At 48.0% G+C, this 19,647-nt stretch overlaps 1 protein-coding gene across 1 annotated transcript in view; it reads right to left on the reverse strand.

Moving 5' to 3' along the window:
* Nucleotides 1–19,647, reverse strand: part of TNRC6C (trinucleotide repeat containing adaptor 6C) — a 96,610-nt gene that overhangs the window by 25,397 nt on the left and 51,566 nt on the right. The window contains 6 exon segments of the mRNA XM_019466070.2: nt 450–599; nt 2,017–2,159; nt 9,817–9,874; nt 11,203–11,283; nt 14,914–15,080; nt 16,799–17,014. Of these exon segments, the coding sequence (XP_019321615.2) occupies nt 450–599; nt 2,017–2,159; nt 9,817–9,874; nt 11,203–11,283; nt 14,914–15,080; nt 16,799–17,014 (815 nt within the window).

Consider the following 19,647-nt stretch of genomic DNA (forward strand, 5'->3'; position numbering starts at 1 on the left):
TCAGAGAGGGAGAATGCCAACACGACTCTCTGGAAGCCAGCGAAATGTCACCTCGACTTCAGGGCAAAGCAGGGGAAAAGGTGGTGTTTTCTCACAGACCAGTGTATTTCCAGTTTTGAGGCCAGGAGAAAGGACGGCACCGCCTGGCTCCATGAAGGAGTCTAGCGGTAGGTCAGCACCAAGGGCACTGAACTATGTGTTACTTACATGTAACAATACGATCTGGAAGCATTTCCCTTACTATGGTTCAATCCCAGGAGCTGGACTCCACTCCTGACACCTGCACATTACCTGCAGGATGATCTTTCTACTCTCTCGGCTACCTTTTCATACGTGATTGTATCGTGAAGTATGGGTATTCATTAAAAATGGGACAGTTTGTGGCTCAAACACATTTTTTTAGAGGCAGGTGAAACAGAGACCGCGCTGGCTTTCTCCCACGGCCTTACCTGTCTAGAAGAATTCAAGTTTTGCATGCCCAGCCCTGAGGCAATCCCACCCAGGGCCTGATTAGGGAGTGCACTGTTTGAAAGGGGGAGCTTCAGGCTTGGTGAAGGCAAAAATGGTGAAGTCGTGGGCTCTTCCACCAGGCCGCCGTCCTGATGGGAGAAACAGAGGGTGAGCTGTGTGCAGTGTCCATCCACAGAGCACAAAGCAGTTTCCCAAGGGCGTAGAGGCGTGTGGATGGTAAGGAATCAGGAGGTCAAAACAGTGTGGGCAACAAGAGAATGGAGAACAAGGGCCAGAGGAAGAGGGGAAAAGCAAAAGAGAAACCAGACTGAGACGCTGCTTTCACTGTCAACGATTATTCCGCAAGCACACACGGTAGCTTGGGACGCTCTCATACACAACCGACCCCGCCCAGGGGCAGCAGTCAGGAGGACGACGGAAACATTCGCAAAAGCCTCATTTAGAAAACGGTGTACAACCGTGTTCAAGTAAACCCGCTCCTTCCGAGAAGTCATCATCGAGGCTCTAGGTGTACATTTGGTTGGATTCTGCTGACACTCAGCTGTTTTTGACCCGCAAACAGCAATTTTGTGCAGTTTAAGCCAATAATAGGGTAGGTCACAAAACAGACTCTTACCCTGTTATATTTGTTAAGGTCACGTTATGGACCAGGCCCTTTGCAGATCTATTTTTTCTAACTTCCCAACAAACGTGTAGCAGTATTCCACATGTTAAAGGTAAGGAAACAAGTCAGCGTCCCATCCTGAGCCAAGTGTAAATACAAGATACTAAGTTAAATTGGAATTGCGCACCGCTCCTCCTGGGCCCAGCCTGGCCACAGCGTTCGGCAGGGGGGCGGGCGGGAGGGGACCCTGTTTGTTGAAGAACGGAGGCGAAGTCTCACCTCTGTCTCCTGTGAGCCTGTTTTTTGTTTTGTTTTTAAACTTGTCCTTCCTTGCTTTAATTTTATTTCCAAGGTTCAACATCCTGATTGAATTTCGTGGGATGCTGTCCTCGTCTCCCTGTGAAGTCACACCAGTCTGGAGAGGGGGCCTCGCCACGGGACGGTCCTGAAAGGACCGAACCGGTGTCTGGGCACGTGACCCACCCCAGGGGCTTCTGACGGACTCCCGCACGAACTCTCAAGTGGCCGAGCTGACCTGGCCAGACACGGGCACCTGCACAACCACTTCAAGTCTCTTTTTCCGAGAGTAAACACATAACATCATTTCCAAGGGGAAGAACTGTGCGTGTAAAATAAGACAGCGAAACAGAGATTTGAAGACCCTTGTTACTGGGCAAATGGAAGCAGACAAGCCAGCCAGGTTGACCCACTGCGAGGAAAATCAGTTTTCAATTTCAGTATTTTTTCTTAGTCACGTCGCATGAAACACGACACCATCTCTTTTGAGTTGAACATTCATACGTATTTTAAAAAGTGGGTAAAAGTCACTTTAAGTATTGCAGCCCAGCAAGTATTTGATCCAGCTTGCATTAAGGACACGGTTAAAATGAAAAGTCCCTTGTGTTAAAAACAAACAAGCAAAACACCCCCTAAATTCATACCTTGTCAAGAAAGGTGGGGCGGTCCCCGGAAGAGTCTTTGGAGACTGGTGGGCGGCAGCCAAGGGCTTTGGTGACCCCTCCATTGTAGTCGGTCACTCCCAGTCCACGCCTGTCCACGTCCACCTTCTTTTCCAGCAGGGCGCCTGGGGCACAGCAAACAGAGGCAACAGTTACCCAAATGCCCGAGGAGCGTCAGTCAGGAGCGCCGAGCTCAAGATGGGCGCCGGTGGGAGCCTCTCAACCTCCCGGAAAACAGGGAGGCTGTGGTTTTGCTCTCGTGAGCCCCGACAGTCTGCAACCGGGCCCCGGGCCGCTCCGAGTCCGCCCTCCCTTCCCCTCCTGGGAGGCACCCCGTTCTCCACACGGCCTTCCCCGGTGGGGTCCTCAGGACCCTGCCCCGATTATCCTGTTTAAAACGGCTCCGCTGACCCCCCGCAGCCGTCGGTTTCCATTTCCCACGCCCCCGTGAGGGCTCTTCCAGACGCCGGGGACACAACGTCATACGAGACAGACAAGGTTTTCGCCCTCATGCGCTCTCCGGCCAGCGACTGGTTTCGTGTGGCTACCTGTGACTTTGTGCCGTCTTACAATTCTAACCGGGTACAATGAACTTCTTCAAGCGCACACTGAACCGATGGGTCATTTCTGTCCTGGCAGCTTGCACCACAACAGTTCGGCACCTGCATGGAACTATCAAGTCGATCTTCCTATTCACGGATGCCACATCTGTGCGTTCACCGACTGGCTACATTTACCTGTAGCCCCCAGATCAGAACCCGTGGCACTTCTGGGGTCGTCTGTGGACACGCAGGGGATGGCGAAGAGTCCCGGCTGCCCGACACACGCGTTCCCGGCTCAGACCAAACAAGATGCTTCTCACTCGGCTCCCCTACAGCAACAAGTGTCCCTCTGTGGTCTATTTCGCGCCACTGTTTTCAGTTTTGTTCTCTTTGTTGGCGGTTTCGGCGTTGGAAGTGGTCCCCAAGCACAGTGCTGACGTATGCTGTAGGGCTCGTGGGGGCAATGAGGCTGCGCCGTGCCCGATGGAGAAAACACGTCAGCTAAGTGTTGTTCAGGCAGGAGCTGCGGTGCTGTTGTTCAAGCTCAATGTGAGTGAATGAACGATATGGTGCATCCGGCAAGAGGAAGAGAACAGTCACCCATTTGTAGGTGAGGCTGCCCAGAAAGAGCTAAAGCAACATCTACCGTGTGCGATGAAGCTATGGAAAGAAGGGAAGAGTGGCTAACTTTTTGGAGTCACAACATGACGACTGATTTTCGAAAGGTGTAGCCGACAGCACTGGATTCAGTGTGGACGGCCAAAGAGATCTATGGTCACAGGACCCAGGGTCGGGAAAATGCTAACTCCTTCTAGCCAACGTTTTACTATAAAGATATACGGCATCTTTGTGAGAAATATGTATTAAATAAGGTATCTTTAGCCAGAAACGCACATAAAGGAAGGTTATGTACGAACTGGTTGACAAAAATGCTGTGGCTTACAGGAATTCGACCCTATTGTTTCCTGGAGACGAATAATGAGAATCAGCTACATTTTCCATGTAAATATCTAACAGAATTATTGTTTTACTTATTTATCTTTTAACTGGATCAATTTGGCGTGTAACACTGTATAAGCTTAAGGTGTACATGTTACTGGATAGACCTACATGCTGTAATAGGATGGTCCACGTAGCCATATTTTACCCTGTTACATCATCATACTACAACATTACTGTGCGCTCAGCGTGCCGTGAACTGGATCTCTGCGGCTTATCTACTCCTTGTTACAAATTCGTACCCTGAAACACCATTACTCACCCCCCTACCCCTGCTCCCCGGTAACTGCCATTCACGGTTTCCCGTGGGGTTTAACATTTTAGATGCCACATACAAGCGATATCATACAGAACTTGCCTTCCTCTGATGTGCTTAAGATCTGTCAGAATGAAGGCTATGTTGCAGACTGAAGGATACTCCCCTTTCTCGTGGCTGAATCATATTCCGTTGTGTATATATGGTGGCATCTTTTCCACGCGTTCATCCGTTGATGGGCGTTTGGATGGTTTCCACTCCTTGGCTGTTGTGAATAATGAGATAAACATGGAAGCGACTATCTTGTCAAGATCCTGTTTTCCTCCTTTGGGTAGATGCCCGAACTGGAATGGCTGTGCCGTACAGTAAGTCTTCTTTTCGTTTTTGGAGGTACCCCCGTATTGTTTTCCATGCCAGGTGAACAAATTGACGCTCCCTCCGACATTGCAACAAGGGTTCCCTTTTCCCTATGTCCTCGCCGGCACCTGCTGCCTCTTATCTTCTTGAGAAAAGGCATTCTGACAGATGTGAGGGGAGACCTCACTGTGGTTTGGATTTCCATTTCCCTGATGATCTTCACAGATCTGTTGTCCACTCTGATGTCCTCTTTGCAGAAATGCCGATTGTTATTTTATTAAAAAAAAATTTTTTTTTTAACGTTTATTTAGTTTTGAGACAGAGAGAGACAGAGCATGAACGGGGGAGGGTCAGAGAGAGGGAGACACAGAATCTGAAACAGGCTCCAGGCTCTGAGCTGTCAGCACGGAGCCTGACGCGGGGCTCGAACTCACGGACTGCGAGATCACGACCTGAGCCGAAGTCGTTCGCTCAACCGACTGAGCCACCCAGGCAACCCCGATTTAGTTATTTTAATCAAACTTTTTTTGGGTCATTAGTTTGACTGATAGATCCATAGATTTTGGATATTAACCCCTTATCCAGTACATGGCTTGCAAAATTTTCCTCCTGTTCTATAGGTTTTTTCATTTTGGTGCTTCTCTTGCTGTGCAGAAACTTCTGAGTTCGATGTAGTCCTCATTTGTTGACTTTTCTTTTGTTGTCTGTGCTTTTGCTGTCCCCCCCCCCGCCCCCCGTTATTGCCGAGACCAATACTGACAGGCCTCTTCTTTAATTTTCTTCTGTTTTTGTTTTGCTTTGTTGTTTAAGCCTTTGATCCATTTTGAATTAATTTTTGTGAGTAGTGTGAGATAGGGGTCCAATTTCATTGTTCTGCACGTCTCTCCATTTTTCCCAGAACCTTTTGTTGAAGATACCATCCGTTCCCCAATCAGTACTTTTGGCTCCTTTGTCAAATACTAGTTCACTGTATATGCTGGGGTTTAATTGTGGGCTCTATTCTGTTCCACTGGCCGAAGTGTCTAATTTTTTTTTTTTTTAAGGAAGTTTTAGACCCAACGTGGGGCCTGAACTCACAACTCTGAGACTGAGTCACATGTTCTACCAAATGAGCCAGCCAGGTGCCCCAGACTGTCTATTTTTGCGCCAGTACCACTGTTTTGATTACTGTGGCTTTGTAGTACAGTCTGAAATTCAGAAGTGTGATACCTCCACTTTTGTTCTTCCTTACGACCGCTCTGGCTACTTGGAGTATTTTGTGGTTTCACACACATTTTAGGATTTTTGTCTTTTCTTTCTTTCTTTCTTTCTTTCTTTCTTTCTTTCTTTCTTTCTTTCTTTCTTTCTTTTAATATTTATTTTTGAGGGGGGAAGGGGTAAAGAGAGAGGGAGAGAATCCCAAGCAGGGTCCCCGTTGTCAGGCAGAACCCGACGTGGGGCTCGTTCCCACAAACTGTGAGACCATGACCTGAGCTGAAATCAAGAGTTGGGGTGCTTAACTGACTGAGCCAAACAGGTGCCCCAGGATTGTTTTTGTTTCTTCTACTTCTGGGAATGCCTTTGGTTTTTTGATGGGGACTGCTTTGGGTAATATAACCAGACTAACAATATGAATTTTTTTGATCCACGAACATGGGATGCCTTTCCATTTGTTTGTGTCTTTTTCAATTTCTTTTAACAAAGTCTTACAGTTTTCATTGTGCGGATCTTTCACTCCCTTGATTAAATTTATTCCTAAGTACTATATTGTTTTTGATGTTATTGTGAATGGGATGGTTTTCATTCTTTTCCAGATGCCTCATCATTAGTGCAAAGGAATGCAATTGATTTCTGTATGCCGATTCTGTATTCTGCTGCTTTACGGAGACCGTCGACCGATTCTAGGTTTTTCGACTGATTCTTTGGAATTTTCTATATACAGGATCGTATCATCAGCAAATAACGAGAACTTGACTTCTTCCTTTTCAATACGGACAATATGGATCCCTTTTCCCCCCTTCTGCCTTGCCTAGCTGCCCTGGCCAGGACTTCCAGCACTTTACTGGACAGGAGTGGAGAGAGTCAGCATCCTTGCCTTGTTCCTCATCTAATGAACTCTTTCAACTTCTCTCCACTGAGTAAAATGTCAGCTGTGGGTTTGTCACCTACGGCCTTTATTAGGTTGAGGTACGTTCCTTCTCTACCCAGTCTGCTTAAGGTTCCCCCCACCCTCCCAAATCATGAAAGGATGCTGTATGCTGTCAAATATTTCTTCTGCATCTATCGAGATGATCACATGATTTTTATCTTTCAGTTTATTGATGGGATAGATCACATTTACTGATTTGTGTATGTCGAACCAGCCTTGCATCCTAGGTACAAGCGCCACCTGGTCACGGAATGTAATCGTATCCATGTGTTGTTGAACTCAGTTTGCTAATATCTTGTTGAGAATTTCTGCATGTACGTTCATTGGGGATATTGGTCTACGGTTTTCTTGTGGTATCCTTCTTAGGTTTTGGTATCAGAGTAACGCTGGCCTTGTAGAGTGGGCCTGGACGTATTCCCTTCTCCTTGATAGTTTGGAATAGTCTGAGGACTGATGTTAATTCTTCTTTAATATTTGGTAGAATTTCTGTCAGTGAAGTCATCTGGTCCTGAAGTTTTCTGTGTTTTGGCAACTGACTCTATCTCTTAACTCACTGGTCTGTTCCGATTTTATATTTCTTGCTGATTCGGTCTTGGTAAGTTGTTCCTAGAAATGTATTCATTTCTTCTAAGTTAAGTAATGTGTTGGCATATAATTGTTCACAGCAGCCTCTCACGGTTCCATGTATTTTAGTGGTTATTAGTTGCAGAGTCTCCTCTTCCACTTTTGATTTCATTCCTTTGAGTCTTTCTTTTCTTTTTAGGTCTAGCTGAAGGTTTATCAATTGTGTTTTTCTTTTTGACGAATCAGCTGTTAGTTTCACAGATCCTTTCTACTGTTTTTCTAGTCTCTATTTTATTTATTTCTGCTCTGATCCTTATTATTTCCTTCCTTCTGCTAACTTTGGGCTTAATGTGTTCTCTTGCGAGTTTTGAGGTGTGAAGTTAGCTTGCTTCTCTTACCTCTTTTTAAATTCTTAGTATCTGTGTTTAACTGCTACACGCTTTCCTCTCACAACTGCCTTTGCTGCTTCCCACCACATTTGACATGTTTTCATTGTCACTTGTTTCGGGATACTTTTTCACTTTCCTTTCAACTTCTTCTTTGACCCAATGGTTGTTTAGAAGTGTGTTTAGTTTCCACATGTTTATGGATCTTCTCATTTTCCTCATGTTGAGGAAGATGGTTGGTAGGACTTCTAACTTCTTAAAACTAAGAATAGTTTGGGGGCACCTGGGTGGCTCAGTTAAGCGTCTGACTCTTGACTTCGGCTCAGGTCATGATCTCATGCTTGTGAGAATGAGCCCCACATTGGGCTCCACACTCAGTGTGGGGCCTGCTTGAGTCATTCTCTCTCTCTCCTCCCCCTCCGTCCTTCCCCTGTTCATGCTCTATCGAAAAGATGAAAAAAAGAAAAAGAAAAAAAGAAAGAAAGAAAAAAAACCCCCAAACAACCCCTAAGATAGTTTTGTGGCCTATCAGATCTATCCTGGAGAATGTTCCCTGTGTGCTTGAAAAACGTGTATATTCTGCTGCTGCTGGATGGAATGTTCTGTGTATATCTTTTAGGTCCATTTGCTCTGAAGTATGGTTCAATTCCATTTTTCCTTATTGATTTCTAGTCTGGAAGATCTATCCATGGTTAACAGTGGGGTATCTGAAATCTTCCATAAAATTACTATATTATTTCTTCTCTATGATCTGTTATTAATTACTTAATGTAGTTTGGTGGTCAGGTGTTGAGAATGGATATATTTATAATTTGCTTACATCTTCTTGGTGTATTAACCCCTTTGTCAGCATATAATGATCTTCTTGGACTCTTGTCACCCTTTTTGGCTTCAAGTCTATTTTGTTGGATATTGAGTATGGCTATGCTCGCCTTCTTTCTGTTTCTGTTTGCTTGGAATATCATTTTCCATGCTTTCGACGTGAGCCTGTGTGTGTCTTAGAGCTGCAATGAGTCTCCGGTGGGCAGCACAGACTTGGGTCTTGTGGCCTTATTTGCTTTAAACATTTTTAATAAAAAAAATTTTTTTTAATGTTTATTTTTGAGAGAGAGAGAGACAGAGACAGACAGAAAGAGAGAGAGTGTGGGGGGGAGGGGCAGAGAGAGAGGGAGACACAGAACCCGAAGCAGGCTCCAGGCTCTGAGCTTGAATCCACAAACCGTGAGATCGTGACCTGAGCCGAAGTGGGACGCTCGACCGACTGAGCCACCCAGGCACCTTGGGTCTTGTGGCTTTAATCCATCCAGCAGCTCTGTGCCTTTAGGTTGGTGAGTTCAGTCCCATTAAGAGAGATTACGGACATGTGAGCACGGGCTACCGCCCTTTTATCTTCTGCCTTCTGGTTATTCGGTCTCTCTACTGTTTTTCCTTCTGTCTCTGTCTACCTTCATACGTTGACGGCCTTCCATTTTCTCAGTCTCCCCCTTTTCGCGGTTTGTGTGTCTGTGCTAGATTTTTGCTTCACGGTTACCACGAGGTTTACGTTAAACATTGATGGAATAGTCCCTTTTCTGCTGAAAGCAATTTCTCTTCATTGGCTTATAAGAGTTCCATCCGTTTGCTCTCCCCCTTTTATATTTTTGATGTCACAAATGATCTCTTTTTAAAGGTGCTATGATTTTGTTCCCAAGTTGTCACAGCCGTAAGTTATGTCTAATTCTCTTTTTCTTTACCCTTTATGAGTTAAGAGTTTAATACACCATTCTAGGCGTGCCTGGGTGGCTCAGCTGGTTGAGCATCCAACTCTCGATTTCAGCTCGGGTTGTGATCTCATCGTTCATGAGATCGAGCCCGGCATCGAGCTCTGTGCTGAGAGTGTGAAGCCTGCTTGGGTTTCTCTCTCCCTCTCTCTCTGCCCCTCCCCCACTTGTGTGAGCACGCTCCCTCTCTCAAAAAAAGGAAACGTTCGGAAGAGTTTAATATACCATCCTAAAACACAGCTACAGAATTCCGATTCTATTTATCACCTTTAGTTATTACTATTTTCACAGCAGCTCCACAATGAGGGCTGCTCGTCCCTTGAGGTAAATCTCATCTGTCACCAGTAAGCGCTCCACCGGCACGGAGATGTCTCTGTGGGCCCCTGAGCAAGCCCGTTCTGGGGCCAGGTGCGAAGAACACGCTCAGTCAGTGTCGCATGAAGTCTGGCCTGTGGTCCCAGTGTCTTTCTCTACGAACGCTGTGATGACCTCCCCTCAAAATAGATGGGAAAAACTCATCTCTTGGCTGAAGTACAGAGAAAAATGAAACAGGCGAACGTGCCTCGACGTGGGCTTTGGCCATCCGTCCCCAGGGTCCACCAGCCTCCAGAGACTTGCTGTGTGGTTACCACGCTTCACACGCTCGCTCTTTTGCTGAAGCTTGGTCCTGTCTACCCAGCACGAATTGAAACCATTAACCCAAGACTATGATAAAATGCTTCTGGAAATCCAAACTCCACAAACTGGCACCTTTTAAGAAAGTATGCGGTAAGGGCGTCAGAGTACTCACTCATGGCCTGGTCAAGATTCATATTGTTGCTCCTCAAGGCCTCTTCAGCTGGTTCTCTCTGTGTGGGAAAACAGAACTTTAATGAAGATTACGCCTCGACGGTAACAAAAAAGCTAGTAGAGAATTCGATCACTATTAGCTTAGAGAAATGATTACGGCTGACGTAACGTTACTGGGTTTTGGAACCAGAAACACTGCCCTTCGTTGGCGAGGCTAGACACAAACGTCTTCTAAGTAAAGGCACTTCGAGTGAGAACACGCGCCGGGTCGACTTTTAAAGAACTTGCATCTGACACTTTAAAAACAAAACGTGCGGGGTCCGTGGAATCTTGTCGTGGACCCCACACCACAGTGAGTAGCAAGGGTTCGGCAAGGATGAACTCTCTGCCGGAACGACTTTGGGAACATCCCGGCAGCCAGTCAGAGCACAGAGCTCCACTCTCCACTGCGCGGACTCTGGGCCCTGCTGTTGCCCGCTCGCCACCAGGCAACGTACAAGAGACCAAAACGAAACAAGCAGATGCACGTTGATAACTATTCACGTTCCTACGAACGGAACAGATGCGTGTCAGTGTGTGCGAGCACCACAGTGCAAATGGGGACTCCCGGGCAGGCCGCCGGTGTCCCGCCCGCGCTCTCACGCGGGAAGGGGCTGGGCCACCCCCGGGTCTGCGGCCTGCCCAGTGACAGAGGGCGTGTGCCCGACGCGAGGCATGTCGTTTCTGGACCGGGCCGTTCTGGACCCATTCTTCAGGAACATCCACAGAAATCAAAGACAGATGTTCACTTGAGTAACGATCTGGAAAGAAGACCTTTGAAGGGAAGACCGAACAGACCCAGGGGATATCCCTCAGGAGCTGAACTCCTGCGTTAGGATCTCAGGAACGGGATGCCTCATGGCACATTTTCGGGGGACACCGTACAATCTGAACTCTCCCTACATGTGACCCGAGACTCGGGCACTCAATAGGACTGGTTAGGACTCTTTTTTCTGGACCCGGCGCTTTGGTACTTGATCCCAAGTTTTCTCTTGTGATCTCTGTCAATCCACCGCATAAACTAACGAAAATTCACTTTTAATTATAATTTAAAAGAAAATGCAGAGCTGTAGAAGCCAAAGAAAGGAACGATCGCGCGGCATGTTTTATTCCAGAAGGCTCGCACACCCTACTTGATGGAATGGTGTGGATGCTCGCTCTGGTTGAAAGCAACGGTCCCTAGACAGAAGCACTCGGGTAAAAGGGGAATTTACGAGTTAGGCTGCATGAACACTCTCCTCCCTCAAAAGTCTCGCTTGTTACGTGTGACAACCGCGGGCAGGACACAATCAGGGCCATGCATGGCAGCACACGCGGAGGGAAGCAGTAAAAATAAGACACCAGTCACCGGGAAGCCCATGTCCGTGAGTTGTTTGATCAGCCGGTTCATGATCCAGGCCTCGTCCTGCTTGCCAGACGTTTTCATGCCCTAGGACAAAGTGTGGGTCACGGGTTAATACGTTTCTTCTAGACATGGGAGTGGCCTAAACTTCACGGTGATTTCAAGTTAGAGACTCTTTCTGTATTAACATCGAGCGATGCTGTGCTCCAGAGTCCCTGACTGCTTCGTGGCTAGTACTGCGGAATGCTTTAGGGTGCGCGTGCAAGTTGGCGTACGTGTGTAATTTAAGGACTTTAAAAAAGCAAGATAATTATTTTTCTTCCCCAGAGAATTAATTTAGTTCATCACAAATGTGTGCCACTTCCATTATCAAATAATCCTAAGCGCTCCTTTGAACACGGCCCTATGCTAATACTATGTGAAGTTTACTAAAAATTACATGTTTTCTGCCCTTTTATAAGCTTTACTGTCAAAGATGACAAAATGCAGGGGGTTCATTCCAACAGAATGAAAAGGCAACAAGATGAAAGGAACAAAAAGCCTGTTAATTTTATTGACTATTCACTGCTTGCAGCCCTTGGGGTAGAGAAGACATAAATGGCAAACGTCAGTGAGGGAGAAGATGAAGAGAAGAGGAGAGGCGATCACAAAAAGCAAGCTAGGGCAGCAGAGGAGGGGAGCGGGGGGGGGGGGGGGGGGAGGGGAGCACAGGGCAGGGGAGAAGGGGAGCACAGGGGAGTGGAGAGGAGCACAGGGCAGCGGGGGAGGGGAGAAGGGGAACACAGGGCATCGGAGGAGGGGAGCACAGGGCAGCAGAGGAGGGGAGCACAGGGCAGTGGAGGAGGGGAGGGGAGCGCAGGGTAGCACAGGAGGGGACGGGAGCACAGGGCAGCGGGGGGGGGGGGGCGGGGAGGGGAGAAGGGGAGCCACAGGGCAGCGGAGGAGGGGAGGGGAGCGCAGGGCAGCACAGGAGGGGACGGGAGCACAGGGCAGCAGAGGAGGGGAGCACAGGGCAGCAGAGGAGGGGAGCACAGGGCAGCAGAGGAGGGGAGCACAGGGCAGCGGAGGAGGGGAGAAGGGGAGCACAGGTCAGCAGAGGAGGGGAGGGGAGCACAGGGCAGCAGAGGAGGGGAGGGGAGCACAGGGCAGCAGAGGAGGGGAGGGGAGCACAGGGCAGCGGAGGAGAGGAGGGGAGTGCAGGGCAGAGGAGGAGGGGAGCATGGGGCGGCCCACAAGGGCTGGGCGAGGATGTTAAGTTTTCTCAGTGACGTCCCTCCTCTTCCAACAACTACGAACGTTCTAACCATGTGTTCACACCGGGGAAAGAACACCCTCCTCTAAAATCACTCCTCACGGCGCTTGTCCAAATGGAGCCTGCCGTTAACTGCAGAATTGGGTCTGTGTGGCGATATTAAACCAACCAACGGGCGCTCTTTCCTCGAGGAGGTGCTTATCTGGAGGCGCCTGGAATCACTGCCGGGGCCGGAGGTGCCAAGAGTACACGGTGTTTTAATTTACCTGTTTCGTGTTCCTGGTGCCGTCATTAACTGGGTTATTTGCCAGCCCGGCCGAAAAAAGACTCCTCGTCTGATGTCTGTAATCGCTTCCGCTCCTGATGAAGCGAGCCCTGATTCTAGGTTCTGGGTCCTGCTACTGCTAATGAAATGCTCTGCTGAATTAATGTTTCTGAACAGATCACACCTTCGTAGGATTCGGATGGAGACACAGGGTGCGCGCAAAGTGCCTTCTTCCTACCTCACCTTCCGTCCGCTCGCCTCCCGCTCGCTCTTCGCACGCGCAGGTGTGCGCACGCTTTTGCTCCCCGGCCCCACAAAGGTGTGCAGCGCGCGCTTCTCTGTCCCTTGCCTTCTCATTTGACAGCCTATTTTGGTGGTCTTTTCAGATGAATACAGGGAGACTTCCTTTATAAAAATCTGTTCAGCTTTCCCTGGTATGGATGTGGGGCGACTCAGTCACCCCACTAACGTACATTTAAACCATCACTTTTTTCCCTACAAAAACGCGACAGGAGAAGACGGCGTACAGGTGCCATCTGCTACGCCCGTGACAGGCAGAAGCACCACATCCCGGCGCTGGCCCATCTGTAACCGCGACAGATGACGCCAAACCGCCCTCCGCGGGGGCCCCACCGACTTAGAGTCCAGCCAGTGACGTGGGAGAGGGCTGCTTTTCTCACAGCTTTGCGGACAGAACCCGCTTACTCAACGCTGGGGGCTCTGCTGGTCCGAGAGATGAAAAGTGGCATCTCCCAGTGTTGTTTTAACTTGAACTCTTTCCGCAGGGCAGGCTGAAGTTCCCTTCAAGTGTTGAAGAGCTGTCAGTGTTTGTTTTCTAGGGAGCATCTATTTATATTCTTTGCTCATTTTTCTAGGGAGCAATCTACTTATCGATTAAAAAAACACGTCAGTTTGTAGGGCCTTTATGTATGTATCAGGGAGATCAGCCCTCTGCACGATATGATACAAATATGTTTTTCCAGCTTGTCTTTTGATTTTATGGTATTTTCTGCCGTGCGCTTTTTTAAAAAAAATGTTTACTTATTTTTGAGAGGGGGAGGGCAGAGACAGAGGGAGACACGGAATCCGAAGCAGGCTCCAGGCTCCGAGCTGTCAGCACAGAGCCCGAAGCGGGGCTTAAACCCATGGACTGCGAGGCCATGACCTGAGCTGAAGTCAGACACTTAACCGACTGAGCTTCCCCCCCCCGACGTACCCCTGTCATGCACAGTTTTACTGAAGTCTGTAAATCTTTCAGGACTGAAAGTTTTGTAAATTTGATGATTTTTAGATTTTTCTCATAGTTAGAAAGGCCGCTCACTCCTGCTCTAAGATAGTTTTTAAAATTCTTTCACATTTTTATATTTGTATTTATCATATTTAAATTTGTGATCTACTTGGAATTTATCTCGGTGCTTATACGAGTTATGGATCTCACTTAAATGTTTTTCAAATGGCTGCCATTTATTGCAAAACCACTTAATGATGTACCTCAGGAGTCTTCACACTTAATGGTGTCAGGACCAATCCCATTACTCTGTCTTAAAGATTCTTTTTTTTTTTTTAATGTTTATTTTTTATTTTTGAGGGAGAGAGAGCGCAAGTGTGGCAGGGGCAGGGAGGGAGGGAGACACAGAACCCGAAGCAGGTTTGAGGCTCCGAGCCGTCAACACAGCCCTACGTGGGGCTTGATTCCACAAACCGTGAGACCATGACCTGAGCCGAAGTCGGACGCTTAACCGACTGAGCCACCCAGGTGCCCCAAGATCGAGGATTCTAAAGAAATTCTGTTGATATGTTGATCGTACTTATCAATATTTACCGTAGGAGAAATTAAAAAAACCACTTATTCATTTGTTTAAAAATTACAACAACAAACCCATCATCAGTTAACGTCCATAACACTGTTTTAGTGGAAACTCGTCTTTTCTGAAAAACGAAACCCTTTAGTGTGAAGAGTGGCACTGTCGTAAGCGCCTGCACGTCCCTACCGTCTGGCTTCCTGGAAGCAGCTGGATTCTCACGTCCGTCTCTGCCTTTACTCTGCTGTGACAGCAGGGCTGGGCAGCGTCCGGATCCCCAGAGGGCCCCAGGGAACTCCCGACCTACCCGCCGCCGCTAACTGGATGCCCCCTCTACCCTGAATGTAGTTTTAAGTGCCGGTCACTTTAGCGTTTCTTTTCTTTAGGGCTGCACGCACCTTTGGGAGTCCTTTTTTGGGGGCGTTCCCCCAGGAGGCGCAGGAGGACGCGCTTTCTTGGGAAGCAGCACTGTTCCACATGCCCCCTTCTTCGTCTTCCCACTGACTGGCACCGAGGTTCATGTCGTCCCCACCACTGCCCCAGCCTTCTTGCATAGATTTCGAAGCTAGAAGGAGAGCACACGTGAACTTCACAAACTCACCCTTCCTCAGGGAGGCGGTGCTGCATTACAGCGCCGTTTAGGGGGAGGTGGGACGAGGGGGGTGCCCTGGGAGCTGCCTCTTTACCTCTTCATTTCCCAAGACCGAAGAATTGAATGTCTTGCGGGAGTTACAGAATACACATGCAGATGTGTTCGTATTGTTTTCTCCAGACTCCAGCTATCTGTATAGTCTGTGCTGTTACCCACTCCCCTAACCCGCTACAGGACATTTTGAAGCACGGGCTTCCTAACAACAGACCCTGGGGGCCACGGGGGAGGGTGGCACCGTCTGCATGGCAGGTAGCCGGTAATATGCAGAGTCCCGGAAATACCACTGTCCGCCACGCGGTTTTCGAACCCGCAGCGGAAGGTGGGCCAGTGCCCCTCTCACGTGACCAGACCCGAGTCACCTGGGGATCACGAGAAGCGCACAGGTCTGCGGTTGGGCCTGACGTCTATGTTTCGGACACGCTCCCAGAGTAACAGGGTGGAGCCAGTTGAGGCCGTAGGTGGATGGAGCCTTGAGCTGACTACTGAGTTTGGATTTCAGGATGTTATTTCTTCTACTTTTTTTAAGATACAGAGTGATTTCTGGTACAAAAGTTAGCCCACATTTTCACTTCCTGGGAGAAGAAGGCCAAAGATTAAGTGATGATGCAGTTAGCGGGAGTCCGTACGACTATGAGGATAGGACGCTTTTTCAAGGTCGACACGTATACGATGGCGCCTCCGAGGACAAACTGTAAGAACAAACATACTGCCTCGGGACGGCAGGTGAATCTAAGGACCTCCCTGTCTTTTAGGTTTGCATCAACAGGTCACAGGAATGGAATAATCCAGCAGAACGGTGGATATGGGGAGCACACTATCCAGCGCTAGCTAAGTAACACACACAAAACTCATGTAAAACATGGTGGTAAAAATACAAAAATAAAGTTGCATTTTAAGATCTAACAGGTTTAACGATGGCCAAAGAACATACGAAGCTCTCGCAGCCATCTGGACGACGGATCTTAATACCGGACCTGACTCACACGCTTAGGTCCACGCTAACGTCACGTGCATCGTGCCGCAAAATCCCCACGCGTCACAGAATTCCACTCGGTAAACGTGATCTGGACGTGTGTGAGAACGCGCGTGGTGCACGTACGCTTATTACACTTTCAGATGACGTGAGGAAAGCGCGGCCTAAGTTTTCTTATCGTCCAAAGAAAAAAAAGAGAACGCGTAAGCCTGGAGCCCCAACGCAGAACGGCGCTCCCAAGAGAGAAGAAGGCAGAAGGGTCTGAGCGCTGTGAAGTCACGTCGGTCTTAAACCCACTCTCAGAAAGGAGAGACGGCGTGCTTCACCTCGTGCTCGTCGCTCAGTGAGCTAGTGAGCTAGCACTGTTGAAGACGGCAGGCACGGGGGGTCCTGCTGCCGTGTAGACGCCACTGACGGCATCCCGCAGCCATGCGCCATGGTGTGGATTCTGGTCGTTAATTTTTCTAAAAAGGGAGCGCACGGGCTTCTGTTAAGAGCTCCTCTGTGTCTGTGTACCAGACGCGGCAAATAGATATTAGTTTTAAAGTATAAACAAAATGAGGAAGGTGTCCTAAAACATTAATTCTTAAAATCCAATGAAAAGTATCCCTCTAACTAAAATATCCTGACCCATTTCTAAAGTGCAGGTCGGACTCACCTGGTTTGCACAGGGCCGGGGCGGCAGTGGGGGCGCCGGCTCTCCCGAAGGTCACGGGCGGCTCCGCGGGCTGGTCCCCCCATCCGCTGCCACTGCTGGGCGGCTTGCCCCACGCTGCGGTGCCGTTGTCAACCAGGGCAGAGGGGGAGGACGGCTCTCCCCAAGAGCTCTCAGCCTTCGAATGGACGTTAGGCATCTCTCCCCAGCCGGATGAGACTGCAAAGGGCACCGCCCGAGAGAGAACGAGATTATTCGTGTGATAAAAGTGAAACAGAGAAGAAGTAGAAAAGGTAGTTTCAAGTTCAAAATCATTTCGAGATGATCTATCTTTAGGACGGCTGCCAGGGGAGAGTGGAGAGGAGGCAGTATCTCATCTAATCAGATTTGCTTCGCTTTTTAAAATCACAGTGTTTCCACTCCCGCCCCCACGTGCTTAGAATCGAGAGTCCCTTAAACATTAAAGACCGCCGACCTCGGCATCTGCAGCATAACAGGGTTCAAAAGAATTGTTAAGAAACTGATGTTTAAGAAGCAGCTTTTTCACTTCCAGTATTACAGGTAGCAGCCGAGAAGAAATTTTACGTCACACGTCACGTTATTCTCTTCGAAAACAAACTTACAAGTTGCAAATATGTACTTCACTCTTGCTGGTCTTTAAGACCCACCCTCAAAGACACAGATGGGGGCCGAGAAATGAGACGACGGCAGGTGAAACGTGCAGAGAAAGTAACAGGGGAAAATCCGCACAGCGCCCGGCAGCACCCGGGCGCGCTGGGAGGTCTTCCCTCCCCCGTGTGCCCAGTGCTGTGAGCATCAGGCTGGCACCCTGCGGGCGTGCCACGGAGGAGACGCAGGTCCCTACTGAGTCCTGAGGGTCGCGGCACTGCTCTCTACAGGTACCGAAGGCGTCACGGGGCCAGAAGGATCTCCCCACTCTCTTCACGCTTCAGTAAGGTAAACATCTCATTTTATTTTATTTTTTAAAGTTCATTCATTTATTTTGAGAGAGAGACAGAGAGAGAGAGCGCGCGCGCGTGTGTGTGCGTGTATGTGTCTGCGTGCGCGCAAGTCGGGGAGGGGAGCAGAGAGAGAGAGGGGCAGAGAGAGAATTTCAAGCAGGCTCCTTTGCTGTCAGCGCAGAGCCAGACGCGGGGCTCGATCCCGCGAACTGAGATCGTGACCTGAGCCGAGATCAAGAGTTGGGCGCTTGACTGACTGAGCCGCTCAGGTACCCCAGGAGAAACATTTCACGTCCCACACGTGAACTGCGTTTTTCCAACTCAACCCGTACTTCATTCTGCCTCTGCCTGTAAAGCTTCCTCGACGCTCCCGATCGCCAGTCCTGGCAGCTCACATCAGCTGGAAGTTTCGTATGGACACGGTTTCTCAGCGATGGAAATGCGGACATTTTAAATACTAACTAAAGAATACGAGGCATGTGATACAAATAGTTAACTGTAAATTTTAGGTTATTTGGTGGCAAGTGGATATTATCAATTCTGAAATGTATTTATTTTCTGACTAAAGACAGTATGGAATGAGCTCCCTTGATGCTCTTTATTCTAATAAGATGCTGTAATATTGATTAATGACAAAAGGCCGTGCAACCTATGAATCATTTTAAATTACAAGCTCCATGCTGAGCAATATATTATGTAAATCATTGCCAATAACAGGGAAGTTAGCCCTAATCAGTTATTGTCAGCAACTGCTAACCACACTATTCCCTATAATTACACAGAAAACAATCATGTATATTGGGGAAAGTAGTTTTATAAATTGAAGGGACAAAATTAAATCGGGAAAATTAACATAGCTGACAAAAATTATGGATGTTTTAGGAAGATAAAATAATTTCGGTGTTGCTAAAGGGCAATCAGCTGTAAAAACACTGATTTATTGTGGGTAATTAAATAACAAACTCATTTAAAATTTGTCACCCTTATACTTCCATCTCTTTGAAAGGCACTATGACAAATTACTTAAGGAAGTCAAAATGAAGGATAAATATTAAGACTATGTTAATTATAGTTAATCGATTTTTACCAAGAATTTTCAATTCCTGTTAAAGCGGTGCAAAGGTCTACAGAGCATTTCTATACACAAGGCTAACGGTCTATAAGCGGCACGTTTCAAAACCCTACAAATGGAAGAATGGCTATTTACCCTCGAATCAAGAGAACAAGATTTCCTCTTTTTTTTTTTTTTAAGTGGTCAAACAAGAAAGGACTTTATTTCAGCGATGCCAACACTAGGAAGACAGCGGACTAGTTCTCAAAGACCGTCTCCCCAGCAATATTTCCATCTCGAGTTGATCCCTGGCAAGAATACAATCGGCTCACGGTGCCGAACGAACACGTACATCATAACGGGTGCACCACGGACGCTCGAGAGGCCCTGGAAAAAAGAGGTGCTGCGACCTTAAGGCACGCTGGCAAGCTGTGATGCAAAGCAAACACGTTCAGTAGACAGAAAAGAATTCTAAGCACATGCTACTAAAATAATCTCCACTGTTCAGTGCCTGCTGCTGCAGTGAATTCTGGTATGCTTTTTGTTAATAATTTCATAGAGGTTCTCTTATACAGATGGGCTTAATGAGGCAGAATAAATTTCTACTTTACATTCGAAACACTGATACTAGATTTTTCAAAATGGCCCTTCAAACGCTACTGCTTTTGACAGAAGATTTCTGTGCCGTGGGGGTCACGAATTATCCCCCTTCTTCAACTGAACACCTACAGTATTGGGACTGAAAGAACAGTAACAATGAAATGCCACTGGAGTCCGTAGTTTTCATTCAACTTTACGTGCACAGTCTTCATCAGAACGGAGAAAACAAAGTGCCCGTG

The sequence above is a fragment of the Panthera pardus genome, unplaced genomic scaffold, assembly GCF_024362965.1.
Source record: "Panthera pardus isolate Hobbes unplaced genomic scaffold, ASM2436296v1 HiC_scaffold_3, whole genome shotgun sequence".
NCBI lineage: Eukaryota > Metazoa > Chordata > Mammalia > Carnivora > Felidae > Panthera > Panthera pardus.